At 34.4% G+C, this 17,137-nt stretch overlaps 1 protein-coding gene across 1 annotated transcript; it reads right to left on the bottom strand.

The window, feature by feature from the left end:
* Positions 1-8,100: 8,100 nt before the first annotated feature.
* On the bottom strand, positions 8,101-9,267 carry LOC120121266 (WASH complex subunit 1-like). The gene is given in 4 exon segments (XM_039140668.1): positions 8,101-8,226; positions 8,228-8,469; positions 8,573-8,972; positions 8,974-9,267. Coding segments are annotated over 4 exon segments (1,005 nt in total). The 5' UTR covers positions 9,238-9,267; the 3' UTR covers positions 8,101-8,127.
* Positions 9,268-17,137: the final 7,870 nt, after the last annotated feature.

Raw genomic sequence — 17,137 nt, forward strand, 5'->3', positions numbered from 1 at the left:
ACAGGGATAAAAACACAATACAAGATACTAGCTCCAATAATAGTGTACCACCAGAATGGCATTTCTGTAAATTTTAGGGAACCAGACATCCCTCAGACCACACAAGGTTGTTCAGATATGCATTGACTGGTCGCCTTTTGACCAGTACCAAAGAAGTACTGATCACTGCAATGCTCAGTTTTCTGCTGCAACACACCAATTTTCTTTAATATTCTATTTCTGATACCGTTTGATCAATATTTCTCGAAGTAGCACCCTTTCTGTTGAGTTCGCAAAGGCGCGTCCCTGGGGACGCGCTTTACCCGTATTTTCGCTGAGTTGGATGCCACGTGTGGAAGGCGCATCCCCGGGGACGCGCCTTCACTGACTCGACTGCCACGTGTGGAAAGCGCATCCCCGGGGACGCGCCTTCCATTAAATGTCATAAATGCCCCCATCTGTTTTTCCTAACTACCCCTCCTCCTCCCCTATATAAACCCCCTCAACTCTCCCTCATTCTTCACACCAAAATCATATTCTCCTCTCTTATATAACTCAAATTCTCCAACTATTTGAGTTTTAAATTTGTTATTAGTGGTAAGAAATTTATTTTTATGTTAGTATTTTTTTAAATAGTTATTATTTTTTATATTAATATATTTATGTTTATATAATTATTATTTATTTAGAATTATTAATTTTTTTTGCTAATTATATTGTTTTGTCTACAGTTATAATGGAAAACGAAATACTGTTGTGATTGGATATTGATCATATCTCCAGACATTTTAGCGATATGGTAATATTTTTTTATAATTAATGTTAATATTTAAATTTATTTTTATTTTAAAGTTATTATGAATTTATATTATTTTTTATTTTTTATAATGTATATTATTTAGGATACTGATCGTATTTTAGAGACTTTTATTAAAAATCCATGTATACCGACACCGGAACATATTTTGCCATATTTGGCTTCTGCCGGGTTCGGGTATATTGCAACAATTATAGGCGGTTGCAAACTCGAACCTGTCCTAATTTCTGCACTGATTGAGAGGTGGAGGCCCGAGACACACACTTTTCACCTTCCATGTGGAGAGGCGACAATTACATTGGAGGATGTCTCTATGCATCTGGGGCTTCCCGTCGACGGAAATATGATGTGTGGTATGACGGATGGTGATTGGCAATCAATGTGCATTGATTATCTTGGAGCTGCTCCGCCAGAGTTTAATGGAGGTAGAATAGCTTTATCTTGGTTGAAAGCTAATTTTGAGGTTTTAAATGAAAATGCTTCAGAGGATCAAGCAAAGGCATGTGCTCGGGCATATATTCTACGAATAATTGGAGGAATATTGATGCCCAACAAATCTCGCAACCAGGTGCATTGTATGTGGTTGCGGCATCTGATCGATTTTGATGAAGCTGGAAGATATAGTTGGGGCGCTGCAATTTTGACATTTCTCTTTGGAGAAATGTGTCGGGCGACGAATTATAAGAAAACTGCTATCGGTGGATGTCTTATGCTTCTACAATCATGGGCGTGGTTCCGCATGCCTTTCTTATGCCCGATCGTGAATGAACCATACGTATTCCCCTTAATATTGAGGTAATTTTCGAACTAAATTTTGATTTAAATATTTTTAATTAAATAGGGTGATATTTAGTTTATATTATATTTCATAGGTGGTCGATGAAAAGAAATGACCATAAAAGTATACCTACTGGGTTAGAGGAAATTCGTTTACTTATTGATACGAAAGCTGGGTCTGAGGTATGTTTTTAAATTTGTTTAATTATTAATATTTTAATTTAAAATGTTAGATATAATTAGAATATTTTATTTATTTGAATTGTATATTTATTTCAGTTTCAGTGGATACCTTATGCGAGCGATGAAGTGAAAGCTTGCATCCCACCCCACCTTAGTGGGTCATTAGAGGTATGGATATCGGTTATACCTCTTATATGTTATGCTATTATTGAGTGGCATCCAGTTGATCGCGTGCTCCGTCAGTATGGTTGTACGCAATATATTCCTGGAGCTCCTAGGAATTTAGACGACGTGCATAACATAGATAGACGAGGAAAGAAAGATGTTAACTGGGTGGTGAGACACAGAGATTGGATTACGCTTTGGGAGAACCGATATACACTGTTGGCCCCTCGACAATATTACGCTGAAACTGGTCATATGGTTACGGATAACTATATGGACTGGTTTAATGAAAATGGGAAGCCGTTTCTACTTTCGGCGGAAGCACGAGGGGTTAACATTCCTAGGCGCCGAGAAAGACATCAACCGTCTCAATATCATCGTCCCCCGACGCGTGGACGGAGAGAAGGCGCTACCTGTTCTGCATCAGTCCCACCACAACATCCTTATTCGTCGATGCCGCAGGGGTACATGCCCAGCCCTCCACTTCATATGCCAAGCCCACCAGTTTATATACCATCTCCGCAGGGTTATATTCCGAGCCCGCAGGGTTACATTCCTAGCCCGCCAGGTTACATGCCTAGCCCGCAGGGTTTTATACCATATGGAGGTGCATATACGACTATGTTTAATGATCCAGCATATGGTTCATATGCATCTTATTTGGTTGGTGGTGCTTCTCCGCAGACACCTAAATCTCCATCTGGATCACAGACATCGATGCCAATGTTTCCACAGTTTTCACAGTTCCCGGGGAGCGGTGGGATTGTTACTAGCACTCCTCCAGGGTCGTTATTTTATACAGGCCCTTCAGCCCCTTCAGCGTCATCTACACCAAATGAAGAAAATGCTGCTGATGATGATAGTGAAGATGAGGAGACTGAAGAACAAGTTCCACGAGGAAATCCTCCACGAAATAGACAACCACCGCCATGTGGAACTCATTCGAGAAGACGACATCGGTGATCCAGTTGTATTTAATGTTATTTAAATAATTATATTTCAGAATTTTATGTAATTTGATTATGTTTTTTAAATGTTTCATGGTTGTTACATACATATTTTTTAATGTTATTTTTTATTCACATTTAACATTAAATGTTTGATAAATGTTTTTAAAATACAAATTATATTATTCGAAATTTAAAATAAAAATAAAAATAATATTATTCAAAATTGAAATTTAAAATATAAATTATAGTATTCGAAATTTAACATTAAATTTCAACTTAATATTCCAATTGTATTCGAAATTAAAAGTTATATTCCAATTATAGTTCACAATACTTAAATTGAAATTAAATTTATCCATACATATGATTTTATCATTAACATATATATTAAAACGTATACATTAAAATCAACTTATGTTGAGTTAATCGATCGACGGAATCGGCCAAGAGGGGGGTGAATTGGCAATTTATTCAATGTCACATTTCAATGCTCATTCCATACAATTTCAATGTCACAATCAACTTATCACTTCACATTTATTCAATTTATCCATAACATTTTATCTAATTTATTCAAACTTCACATAACGTTTTAATTTAAGTTATTCTTAACTTGCTGAACTTTCAAAAGAAGTTAAATTTTGGTTATAATTTACCTGATTTACTGATATATCTAGTATCCCCGAGGGACATGAGTGACATAATAGGGCAATGATAACATATTCTCTGACAAAATAATGGAAGGCGCGCCCCCGGGAACACGCCTTCATGTGAATAGTGAAATAATAGGTACTGATATATCTAGTGTCCCCGAGGGACATGAGTGACATAATAGGGCAATGATAACATATTCTATGACAAAATAATGGAAGGCGTGCCCCCGGGAACGCGCCTTCATGTGAATAGTGAAATAATAGGTACTGATATATCTAGTGTCCCCGAGGGACATGAGTGACATAATAGGGCAATGATAATATATTCTATGACAAAATAATGGAAGGCGCACCCCCGGGAACGCGCCTTCATGTGAATAGTGAAATAATAGGTACTGATATATCTAGTGTCCCCGAGGGACATGAGTGACATAATAGGGCAATGATAACATATTCTCTGAAATAATGGAAGGCGCGCCCCCGGGAACGCGCCTTCATGTGAATAGTACTCCGATTATAGACACTATTATATGCAACATATTATAAACTTTCAAAACAAACTTCAGTTCACAAACTTTCAAATTCTCAAATTCCCAAACTCTAAATTCTCAAATTCTCTGAAAATGAGTCGTCTTTCTGCTGTTGTTTTGTATGATGGACTAATTAAAGAAGCTGAAGAGGGGGTTATTTTTGAGTCAGATCATTATATCCCCTTAACCTTGAAGAGAAACATCACAATTGAGGAGTTAATCACAAATATTTCGTTAAAGATTCGTGTAGCAGGCCAGAGAAGACTATCTTCACTTCAGTACAGATTTCCTACTGAACTTTTTCCGCTCACGTATACATCATTTCAGCTTTCAAACGATGATGATGTTTCTATGATGGTTGATGCTCATATGGGGAGTTCACAATCTCTTATTGAAATGTATGCCACTTTTATTGAGGTTCGTGCAACTCGTGGTCTCTCATATTCCTCTCACTTTGGCATTGCATATCAAACTGATCAAGTTGATAGCCCGACACAACTGATCTGTAATGATTTCACATCATTAATGGCGGATCCAACGCCAGATACCATGCCATCAAGTTCAATAGGAAGGCATTCATCTGCAACTGCTTATGATCTCAACCCACGTGACTTCACCAATAATCCATATGGCAACATCTCTTCTACTTCAAGGGGCAGATATTCATCTGCCAATGTTTTTGACTTACATATGGAAATGCCAACGAGACGACAGTCTATTCACATCCCACATGATACAATGGCCTCAAGTTCAAGGGGAGGACACGCAAGCGGGAACTTATTTGACCTCAACATTGGATTATCGGAGGAACCCTCATCTCCACTAGAAGAACCTCTTCGGGAGCCAGGTGCAGATGGTGCTGAAATGGGATTATTCGTTGAACCTGACTCACCATAGTTTAACGTACATTCTGATGATGATGAGGATGACGTTCCGATAAATACAACACCAGCCGAACTTCCTGCACATATGTATGAGGCTGATTATGATGCAATGTATGAGCCTGAATTTCTAGATCTTCCTGATGTTGGCAACTATGGACTTCAATCATCAGTTAATGACGTAATTTACATATTGGAATGGAGTTCACATCGAAGGAGGAAGCAATGATGGCAATAAAGAGTTACAATATTCGTAACTCAGTTCAGTCCCGAGTTGATCGATCTAACACGGAGAAATATGTCTGCTACTGCGTCCAACGTGACAACGGATGTCAATGGATGGTCCGTGTATCAAAGAGGAAGAGGAAGAACAACTTATGGGAACTAACCAGATACAACGGTCCTCATACATGTTGTGCAACAGGTATAAACCAGGATCATCCCAACTTGGACTCCAACATTATTTGTCAAGCAATCATGCCAATTATGAAGCAAAGCTCTCATATAGCTGTTGCAGTGTTGATTTCTGCTATACAGTCACAATATGGGTACACTGTCTCATATAAAAAAGCGTGGTTGGCAAAACATAATGCCATTTGTAAACTTCATGGCGAATGGGATTCCTCTTACAACGAGCTGCCCAGTTGGTTTCATGTTGTGCAAAGACTTAATCCCGGGACAATTGTTGAGTTCGAAACTCAACATCATTACGTGAATGATCGAATGGTTCGCGATCGCTGCCAATTTTACCGTGTCTTTTGGACTTACCCTCAGTGTATTAATGCAGTCAAGTACTAACCAGTTGTCCAAATTGATGGTACTTTCTTGTATGGGAAATACAAGCAAGTTTTATTATTGGCTGTGGTCCAAGATGGAAACCACAATATTCTTCCTGTTGCGTTTGCCCTTGTTCAAGGAGAAGACACTGAGTCTTGGGCTTTTTTCCTTAAAAATTTACGTTTACATGTTGTCACCAGGGAACGGGTATGCATTATTTCAGACCGAGGAGCCGGGATAAAAGCAGCAATGGACTCTTTGGGTACAATGTATAGACCTCCACATGTTCAACATCGTTATTGTGTCCGTCATATTGCTGCAAACTATTACGGAAAATACAAGAAGAACGATGAACGTCAGTTAGTCGTGCGGATGAGTATGTTACTTTTTCCCAATTTTTCTATCAATTTCTTATTACTTATTTATACTTCATATTAACTATTACATATTCCTAATGGCTTAGGTTACAAACTCTTACCTCAAAGGTTTGAGTCGATGCTACAAGAGCTGTTTGGCAAAAATAAGAAGGGGTGCGAGTACATTATGGACATCAGCAAAGAAATGTGGACAAATGCATATGACGGGGGGTATCACTATGGTCATATGACAACAAACTTGGCTGAAGCAATAAATTCAACCTTAAAGGGGGCGCGTCATTTACCAGTCATGGCGTTGGTTAAAACGACTTATTTTCGTTTGGGTCAACTCTTTGCAAAGCTCGGTGGACAAGCTCTTACTTGGATGCAAAACGGACATATTTACCACCCAAGACTAGTAGTTGATTTACAGAAAAAAGTGGCTGCATCAAATGAGATGTTAGTTACAAATTTTTCTCGCACCCGTGAATTGTTTCGTGTAACCGAAATGCCACGTCCGCTGCAAGGGATTGAAGCTAACTCTTTCAGAGTTAATCTGCAAGAGAGGTGGTGCGATTGTGGTTTCTTTCAAGCACTCAAATATCCATGCTCTCATGTCATTGCTGCTTGCTCACATTCGCATTTGGACTACAAAAATTATGTTGATCCAGTATACCAACTTTCACAAGTATTCAAGGTATATGAATTTGAGTTTCCGCCCATAGGAAACGAAAGAGACCCAAATGAGATTCAAACTTGGCTTACAATTGTACCAGATCCATTGCTATTGAGGGACTCAGGTCGTCCAAAATCTACTAGAATACATTGTGATATGGATATTCGGGAGAAGTCAACAGAACAAAAACGATGTGGGCATTGTAGAAACATCAGGCACAATAGAAAAAAATGTCCAGCTCTGTTATCATCATATAACCGTTAACTCTTATGTAATTAATATTGTATTTAAATGAATGTTTTTGTTTCTAATAATTTAATGTTATTGCATTTATATAATTTGTCAATGTATGTACACCTAAATAATTTTTTTAACTTTTAAATACATAAATATATTTAATATATTTATTTAATATAATAATTAATATATTAGTTATAATTTTTTAAATATAATAATAATTCCACCTTCTAAGTAGAGAAAAATATTAAATTAAACAAATTAAAAGTTATTAAAAAATTTATGTATACGATGACACATTTCATGTTCTGATTGGAGGATTAAATTTATTAAATTAAATTTTTAATAAGACTAATTTTATAAAATATGTAAGTCTTGAAGATTAAATATGTAATATACTAATTTATTAACTTATGCATCAATATTTTCGTTAAATATTGATATGAGATGACTAGATTGATAACATTTAAATAATTAACTGATAAAATTAATAGATCGATAATCAAAATCAAAAATAATAATATAACCATATGTGTAATATTATAATTTCATACATTTTTCCTATAACTACAATAAAAGTCAAAACTGGTTTTCATATATTGTTATATCATATTAATGTAGATAATTCACTCCACCTTTAACACACATTAACAAAATACATTTGATAATTCTTACATTATAATCGAAACATTTTACATAATATATTATTAATTTATAATAATAATAAAAATAAAATATTTATTATTAAACAAAATACGTGGCAGTCGAGCTGGCGAAAGGCGCGTCCCCGGGGATGCGCCTTCCACACGTGACATCCAACTCAGCGAAAACACGGGTAAAGCGCGTCCTCGGGGACACGCTTTTGCCAACTCAACAGAAAGAGTACTACTTCAGGAAATATTGGTCAAACGATGTCAGAAAGAGAATATTAAAGAAAATTGGTGTCGATAAATCTCCACCTCAAAAATGATGAGATAAGCTGCTAGCCCCCAACCATTCCCACTTCCCTAACCATGGCATGTGAGGTTCACACTCCATGAGTGGTACACCATTGGAAAAAGTTTGTGTTTAAACACTGGTAATCAAAGATACAGGCAATTAGAATGATCAATCACTATATGCAACTACCAATGTGATTAATTAATCTCATTTTGGAGCTGATGACTGGCTCTTGTGGGAAGCTAAAGCAAGGATGGAATTATCAAGCTTGTTAATGGCATCGACCAGGTCGTCCATTCTTTTTTTTGTTGATCTCGGTCTTGGATTCTTCGAGCTTTAGTCTTCTTTCATGGAAGTTTTGGAGATCTCTATGTCGAATCTCCTCTCTTTCTTCACTGGCATGGTTGGCTTCTCCTATAATGGAAGCGCTTTTGGAGATAGCCGTGCTCACTTCGTCGGAGATGCCGTCACTAGTGGTGCCTTCACCATTACCTCCTCCTCTTCTCCTTCTCTTTGCTGGTGAGTCTGAATACTCGCTCGTATCAGAATCTGAACTATATCATCACACATCTCCAATACATAAAAAATATGGAACGTAGGTTTCAATGGTATGCGACCAAGGCCAAGGGAAAGAGAAAGAGAGTGTACCTACCTACGGTGGGCAGTGGTTGAACATATGAAACTGGAGCCGCCGTTGAAGGCAGTGGTGGTGGTGGAGGGAATGGAACTGCAGCAGGTATAGGAACTTGGAGTAGTCGATGTTGTTGCAAAAGAGGTAATGAAGGCTGAAGAGTACTAGTCATCGGTGTATCCATAACAAAACGTAAGTTGGGAACATTGGGGTCTGAACCATCACCGCTGCCGCCGCCTGCCACAACCGTTCGAGCTATTTTCTTCTCCACCACCTGTTCTAAACGCTCATACATCTGGCACAACATGTTAGTAGGCAAGTTGTTGTCTTTCCTTTGGTTCTTCTCCATCTCCCAGTATGATCTCCCTCCTCCTTGCTTGCCATCAGCGGCAATTCTACTCTGGTACTCCCTCACCTTCTTTGTAGTCGCGCATGAGATTATCCCACTTATCGTTGCACTGGTTTTGGCTCCTCGAACAATCCCTTTTCCAGCAATAATCTTCCACCCATTTCCATCTCAGCTCCGTCGGTTTGTTGCCTCTTCCGTCGCTCTTCATCCTCCTCTCGTAATACATCTCCTTCGCCTCGATCAACACCAGCATTTCGTTGACAGTCCAGTTCCCTTTCCTGTATTCCCTCGTAAAGACGTTGTTGCAGCCTTGTTCGGCCATCGTCAACAAGTGCATGTAATGGCAACACTGTTAAAAGATCATCAGAAATTTATGTTTAAGTTGACCACCATCTATGCATGATAATATCCCTTTGCTGCAGTCAAAAACTTGGTCAAGTTCCTCAAAATCAGAAAAGAGAGAAAGAAAATGTTGAGAGTTCAGAGTTGAAATCTAAAACTAGTTATTGAAAGAAAAGCTTAGCAAAATGTGGGAGAGACAAAGGTAAAAGGAACGGGAGAGAGGAAGTGTTATCAAGCATACCATCACAACTAAATGCCAACCAAATCCATTCAATCTCACATACCAACAAACCCCGAAATTCTCAAAGAGATTTTTAAAATAAAAAAAAACTTTTTCCCCCCAAAATCACCCTTAAAAATAAAATATTTTCGACCGGTTATTAATTTTTAAATATTTCTCAATCTAATACTATTTTAAAGTAGAAAGAAATAAGCGCGTTTGGTGAAAAACTTCTTAAGAAAAGAGAATATAATTATCAGATTTCTCCTTGAAGGCACATCTCTTAGGGAGAGCTTTGCCAGGTTTTGGATTCCCTGAGAGACGCATCCCCTTGGACGCGCATTCTTAATTTTTTTAAAATATTTTATTAATTAATATTTTATTAAATAAATTTTTTATTATTTTAATTATATAAAGATAATTAAATAAAAAATTAAAATTAAAATTAAAAAATGTATGCACCTCTACATCAGTTTTCTGGTAAATGAGTAATCAGATATCTTCTAATAAATAAATTCTAACAATTTAAATAATATATGATCGATTTTCTAATATTTAAAAATTTAAAAGAAGATAGTTTCATTTTTTTACCGGGTTAGTAAAATGACTCGATATATGATCAGTATCCAATCGCAACATCTCACCTTCCATTTTTTAACCGCGAATAATAAATATAAACTAAATAAATTTAAAATTAAATAAAAAAGTATTGAATACAAAAAATTAATTAAACAAAAATAATAAAAAATTTATTGAATAAAAAAATTAATTAATGAAATAATAAAAATGGGGAAGGCGCATCCCAGGGGATGCATCATTGTTTTGAAAACCGGACCGGACCGGACTGACCGATTCAACAGGGAACCGTTGCCTAGTCCGGTTCAAACTAAACCGGTTGAACTGCTACTAGTGAACCGGCCAGAACCGTTCGAACCGGACCGGCTGAAAACTGGAAAAAACCGCCAATTTTGTTTTTTTTTTTTAAAAATTAAACCAAACGACGTCGTTTGTTAAACGAGCCAAGTCAAACTCGAGTATTGTTGAGCTCGACTCAAACTTTAAAAGTAAGCTCAACTCGACTCAAACTTTAAAAGTAAGCTCAACTCGACTCAAACTCACGAACTAAAAATTATCAAGTTCAACTCGAACTCGAAATATAATATTGAAACTTGAACTCGAAAAGGCTTGAACTCAAAAAAATTAGAAGCTCGATTGAAGCCTAAAATTCGAACTTGATTGAAGTGAAAGAATAGTTCACTCTATGCTCACCAAAAGTCTCTATGATTTTGATTGTCAAATTACCTCTATTATTTATAGAAGTTAGCTGGGATGCTCTTCTATATTTCTTAGTCATGTTGGATTGTTTTGTTCTCATACTTTTACTCTTTAGACTTTTGGGATGTTGTTCTATGTTTCTTAGCCATGTGAGATTGTTTTTTTTTTTAAATTAAACCAAACAATATCATTTTATTATGATTTTTTTAGCCCCAAATTTATTTTTAAATTATAGTTATATAATTATATTTATTATTTAATATGTTTTACCTTAAATATTATGTTGTAGTTAATTTGAATCATTTTGTTTCACTTGATTTTATGGTTTTTAACTCATATATGTTATGACTTGCTTTGAATATGACTTGTGATATACAAAATTATTTTTTATTAAATATTTTTGGTATTTTTATTTAATTTTTTAAATAATTATGACGTCGTCCGGTTCTTCCGACCGGTCGGGCCGGTTGAACCAGTGAACCGATAGCATGATCGGTTCGCTAACCGGTCCAGTTCTGAAAACCATGGGATGCGTCTTCCAGAGAATCCAAAACTGGGTAAAGCTCTCTCCAGGGATGCGCCTTCAAGGGGAAATCTTCTATCTCTTAAAAAATGGTGTTAGATTGAGAAATATTTGGAAAAGAATGACTAATCAAAAAAATTATTTTTAAGGTGATTGTTGGGTAAAAATGCCTTAAAAAGTGTACTTGTATTTATAAAAACAAACAATGTGGTAAGTGGCTAAATTAATTTTTTTTTAAGATCGAAGACCAAATTGATTTTTAAAAGTTTAAAGGATTATTTGATTTTTTTTAAATCAAAATATTTTAAAATCAAAATTTAAAAATTTAAAAAAACTTAAATATAATAATACAAAAAATAAAAAATATATATGATTGCTTTTTTTAACTCGAATTTAACTTGAATTTTATTTATATAAATATAAATTTGTTCTTCCTATACAAATTTTATTTTATATATTTACATTCAATTATATTAAATTCTAAGAATATTTTTAAACTCTATTTCCCTAAATTTTATAAAAATAAATTAAATAAGTATTATAAAATCTTAAAATAAAATTAAAAAATATGAAAGTAAAATTTGTTTATAAATTATCATGAAACTATATAATTTAAAAAATAGTTATCCAATTAAAAGTAGGGGTGTTCAAATTTTGAACTAATTCGGTCGGCCACCGAATTAGTTCGGTCGGTTAACAGTTAAGAAAATGTTTAGAATTCAGTTAACGGTTAATTCGGTTTGAAATCAGTTAATTAACCGAATTAACCCTTAAATATTTATTAATATTTTTTTTCATCCCATAATATGTTGTCCCCCACTTTCTTTAATTGCTCCTCGATTATCAATTTTTTTACCTTGATTTGTGTAAGGTATGGGGCTATGAGCACGAGATGGGTGGAGGCGTGGAACATGACTCTACATGAGCAATACACTACCCTCCACTCTCTCCTTTTCTAATTCTCTATTCAGGGTTTCCTTCAAACTGGTACTACTTAAAATATTCTTTTATATAAGATATACATGCGAGCAAGTATTTATTATATAATTCATCAAGTGTTTATATAAAATTACATATCTTTATGAGTGGATGAAGTACTTGTTTATATATATATATATATATATACTTCATTACTATTTAAAATTTTAAATGTAGGTTAAAAAATTATAAAACCCATCATACCATGTTTAATAATACAAATTAATGGGATATGTATATTTTTTAATCATTTAATTTTGGTAATGAAACAATTCTGTCCCGGTGCTTTTGTTTGCTTCTATATCTATCTTCATTTTGAAACTCTTTATTTTTACTCTCTCTTGGGAGAAATAGCCTTTTTGTTCATACTTTGCTTGAATTACAGAGTCAAATCTTGGGAACTTTTATGTGTTTTGGTTTGAGTTTTTTTATCAATCGCAAAACCCAGGTTTATGCCATCTCCGATCACAATTTTCTTGCCTTCTTCATCCACTTCATGTTCAAGAGGCATGTGCTGTAAGTCCTACGTAAAGGAGCTAGCTATCTTCCTGATTGTAGCATCAGAAAAATCAAGCATTTCACCTAGCAATAGTAGCTATCTTCATGCACCATTTATTTTGTAGAATTTCAAATTTGTTGGTTTGTTTGAACTAAATTGATAGATACAAATATCTTATTTTAATATAATGTTTGAATCAAATTAATTAGATATTATAAATTTTTTTTTAATTAAAAAAAATATTAAATTCGAAAATTCTAAATTTTTTTGGTTAATTCGATTTAGGGTATTTCGGTTCGGTTTTAACCGAATGAACACCCCTAATTAAAAGGAATATTTTTAGTGAATATAAAATGATATATGGAAGTAAACTTCACCTAAACTTAGATCTTATGAAAAGTGGGAATATCAATTTACCCCACTAATTTTTATTAGATACAACTCTATAAAGTTAATGTATATATGAATTTCATGTGTTCGAGGTTTTTTTGTCACTCAAATATTTACTTTTTTATAAAAAAAATCAACAAATATAAAATATGTCTCAATAAAATAAAATTCACATTAGAATTTAAAGGCAAATTTTGACATGAGTTTTATTTTATTTTTAAAACAAAATAATATATATTTATTTATTTCAATAATTTAATTTTTTTTTTGGTTTTTTAAATTTATTTTTTTATATTTTGAATTTAATTTTTTTTATTTAAAAAAAAATCAAATAAGCCCTTAAACTTTAAAAAAAATAAAAAATATTGTCTTGATTAATTTGGGGTCTCCTTTTAAAAATCAACATAAAGCATGGTTCAAGGAGTTGTCACTAATATTTGATTAGAGTGTGATTGGGCACCCAAAAATATACTTATTATTTTAATAAAAATATTAATTTTAATTAAAACAATAATTTTGTGGTCTACGTTACCAAAATTTGTGTTCAGGAGTCGGTTATGCGTGGGGAAGGATTAACACCCCCACAGAGCGCTAAATCAGTATCAAGTCGATTAACTAGTTGTCTTTGCAATGAAATTTACGAGTTTGAATTTAATTTAATTTCAAATCCCTTTAAATGGTATTCTTTGAATTTTAGGACGAAACACAATAATATTTAATTTTTATTTCCTATCGAGAAGAATCAACTTCTTATGCCTTAGAGCACTCAATTCATACTCCAATCGAAATAAATAAATAAATATTATAATTCCATTCTAAAGCTCATTATTAATTCCACAATCAAATGCGTAAATAACAATAAAATAAAATAAATTTAAGGATCTTTTTTAAGCACATTCATTGAATTTTAGTACGAAAAAAGACAATATTTAATAATTTTTTATTGCGAATAAACAACCTATCATGCCTTAAAGCCGTCATTTCTTACTCTAATCGAAATAAAGAAATATTACAATTTCATTCATAAATTCATCATCAATTCCAAATTTAAATGCATAAATAACAATAAAACAAAATAAAACAAATTAAATTTAAAATTACCAATCTTTTTAGAGAGAAAAAGTATATTCGATTATTTAAAGACATCGAGATCATACCTTTTATAAGTTCTAATGATCTTTTCTCGATAAATTTAAATAGACAAACATTTCTTTTTCTTTCGTTTTTAAATTTTACGCGTAATCAATTTTTAGGGTTTTACTTAATGGGATACACTTTCAAAATATAACACTCCTAAAATAACAATGAAAAATCAGAAACACAAAAAAATCTAAAAATGGATTAAAAATAAAGCACGTAAAATAAAAGTACAAATTTCAAAACACTAAAAAGCCTCGAAATGAGGACTAAATTGCATTAATTCAAGAACAGATGGTCATGGGCAACAATTTCTCCCAAATCTTAATCATTAGACACGCGGGACTCAAATGAACTATGCATCAAACATCTAGTGACTGCGAAAATAATTTAACTATTTGCCAATTACAACCTAATCCCCTTATAAATATCCCAAAAATCTTATTTCATGTCATTTTCACCTTCATCCTTCAAATCTCTCCCCCAAAACTCTTTCAATTTTCTCTCCCCCAACCTAAACCAACCACCCCACCGGTGCTTAGCCCCGCTGCTCCAGCCACCACCACCGGTGGCCAGAATCCTAGAAACTACCCAAAAGCTTTTTTTCAACTCCGTAGACCCGAATCCAAGGCCCCCTTTGCCTAAAACTCATCCTAGGAGTCTAGATCTAGGATTTTACCTTTCAATAACAACGAAAATCGACATCTTTTTGACTTTTAAGTAAACCCCGAACCAAGGTAAACTTTTTATTCTTTCTCATCTCTTTTCAACTTTCTCTGTATTTTCCCCTTTTTCGATTCTTTTTTCCCCGAAATCTTCCTCTTTCTCTTTCTTTTTCTTTCTCTTTTCTCTTTTTTTCGAATTACCCTTCTTCCTCTTTTTTTGAAAACTATTTACTCTCTGTCTCTCGGGTTTTTTTCTCTGAAAAGCTTCTCCTCCCTCATCTTCTTTTCAAAACTTGACCCCTCCTTTTAATCTGCTACATACTTTGTGTTAGGATTATTGAAGAGGCTAAATGGACAACTGAAAAAGTGCAAATGGTTTATTTGATAGAATTGAATTTAGGGAGTAAGGAGAACAAAATGATAAGATAATTTGAGACAAGATTTAAAGTGGTTCGGCTATCAACCAAGTCTACATCCACTATGTTGAAAACATTTTGATGTTTCGATATAAAAATTAAGTTAAATGAATTTTAAGATTTTACAAAAGATTTTCTAAGTATATTCGATGTAATTATTCGAATATCAAAATATTACTCCAAGTCTTTCAAAGTTCATTTTAATCCTTACTAAAGTGTAAAATTGTGTTTTATACTTAAACTAATTTCAAAACAATTTTACAAAGTATTTCGAATCGTTTCAAAGCCAAAAATTCCAGATTGTCCATAGGAAACCGATTCCCCCCAAGGGGGTACCGATTCCCCCTGAATGGTTTGGCTCCGAGAAAAACAGAATGCTCGGAGGGAACTGATTCCCCCAAGGGGGTATCGATTCCCCCTGATCAACGGTCGAAATATTTGAATTTTACACTTAGGGAACCGATTCCCTATGAGGGGGTATCAATTCCCCCACGCTCCAAGCTGTTTTATTAATTGATTCTCATCCCCAAACGGCTCCAAAACATCCCCAACAGCTATATACAACTTCAAACACATTCCAAGCTATAAATACAAGCTAAGGACACTTGAAGAAACAAGAGAACAACTATCCATGCAATCAAACACAAGAGAAGAGTTTTTCAATCTTATTTCATCTTTCTCTTGTAAATATTTTGTTCTTGTGAGCTCAATCTTGTAAATACCTACCTTAGAGAGGTTTTCTTGTTTACATCTTTTATCCTTTTGTAAATGGGAAAGGTTCTAGCTTAGCCCGTGTAAAAGCTAGGGAAAGGTTCTAGTTTAGCCCGAAAAAACTAGGGAGTTTGTAAGGTTACTCTTTATCCTCAAAATAAAGAACAAATTAGTGAATTTGTTAAAAAAATCCTTGGTGAGGAGCTAAGGTAGTGGACATAGACTTTGATTGAGAAAGTGAACCACTATAAATCGCTGTGCAATTCTCTATCTTCCAATCTCCTTACTCCCTAAACACAAAACTGTTCCGACCCCTCTTTGCAAACCGTTCCAGTTGTCGATTCGAGCTTCCAAAAATCCCAACAATTGGCATCAGAGCCTAACTCGTTAAGAAGGTTTAACCACCTTGAGACAGTCCTCGAAGAAGCTCTACAATTCCCGATGCAAACGACAAAGAAATGACTTTTTCCTTCGGTGTTTATTATCTTGAAGAATATCCTATTATGGATTCACAACCGGTCAACAAACCACCTTTCTTCAATGGAGAAAATTATGCACATTGGAAGAATAAGATGATTTACTTTATTCAATCCTAGAATCTAGGAGCTTGGAACTCAATCATGGATGGTTACTCCTCTCCACCCGGCAAGTACAACGACTGGAGTAGAGAAGAGCAGAAATATTTCTAGCTTAATTCTAAGGCTATACATATTCTATTATGTTCTTTAGGCCCAAATGAATATGGAAGAATCTCATCTTGTTCCAGTGCCAAAGAGATTTGGGATAAGCTCCAAGTCACTCATGAAGGAACCGACGAAGTGAAGGAATCAAAGAAAAATATTCTCAACTATAGCTACGAGAACTTCAAGATAAAACCCGATGAAGATATCAAAGCTATGACGGATAGATTTTTCGTGATTGTCAACGGTCTCCAGGGATATGGAGAAGTAATCCCAAATGAGAAGCTTGTGAGGAAGATGATCTACTTTCTTCCAAAAGAGTGGTAATCAAAGAAGACGTCCATTATCAAAGCAAGAAACCTAAAGTCTCTCACTCTCGATGAGCTAATTGGTTTCCTTCT

The sequence above is a fragment of the Hibiscus syriacus genome, unplaced genomic scaffold (assembly GCF_006381635.1).
Source record: "Hibiscus syriacus cultivar Baekdansim isolate YM2019G1 unplaced genomic scaffold, ASM638163v2 tig00110365_pilon, whole genome shotgun sequence".
NCBI classification, from domain to species: domain Eukaryota; kingdom Viridiplantae; phylum Streptophyta; class Magnoliopsida; order Malvales; family Malvaceae; genus Hibiscus; species Hibiscus syriacus.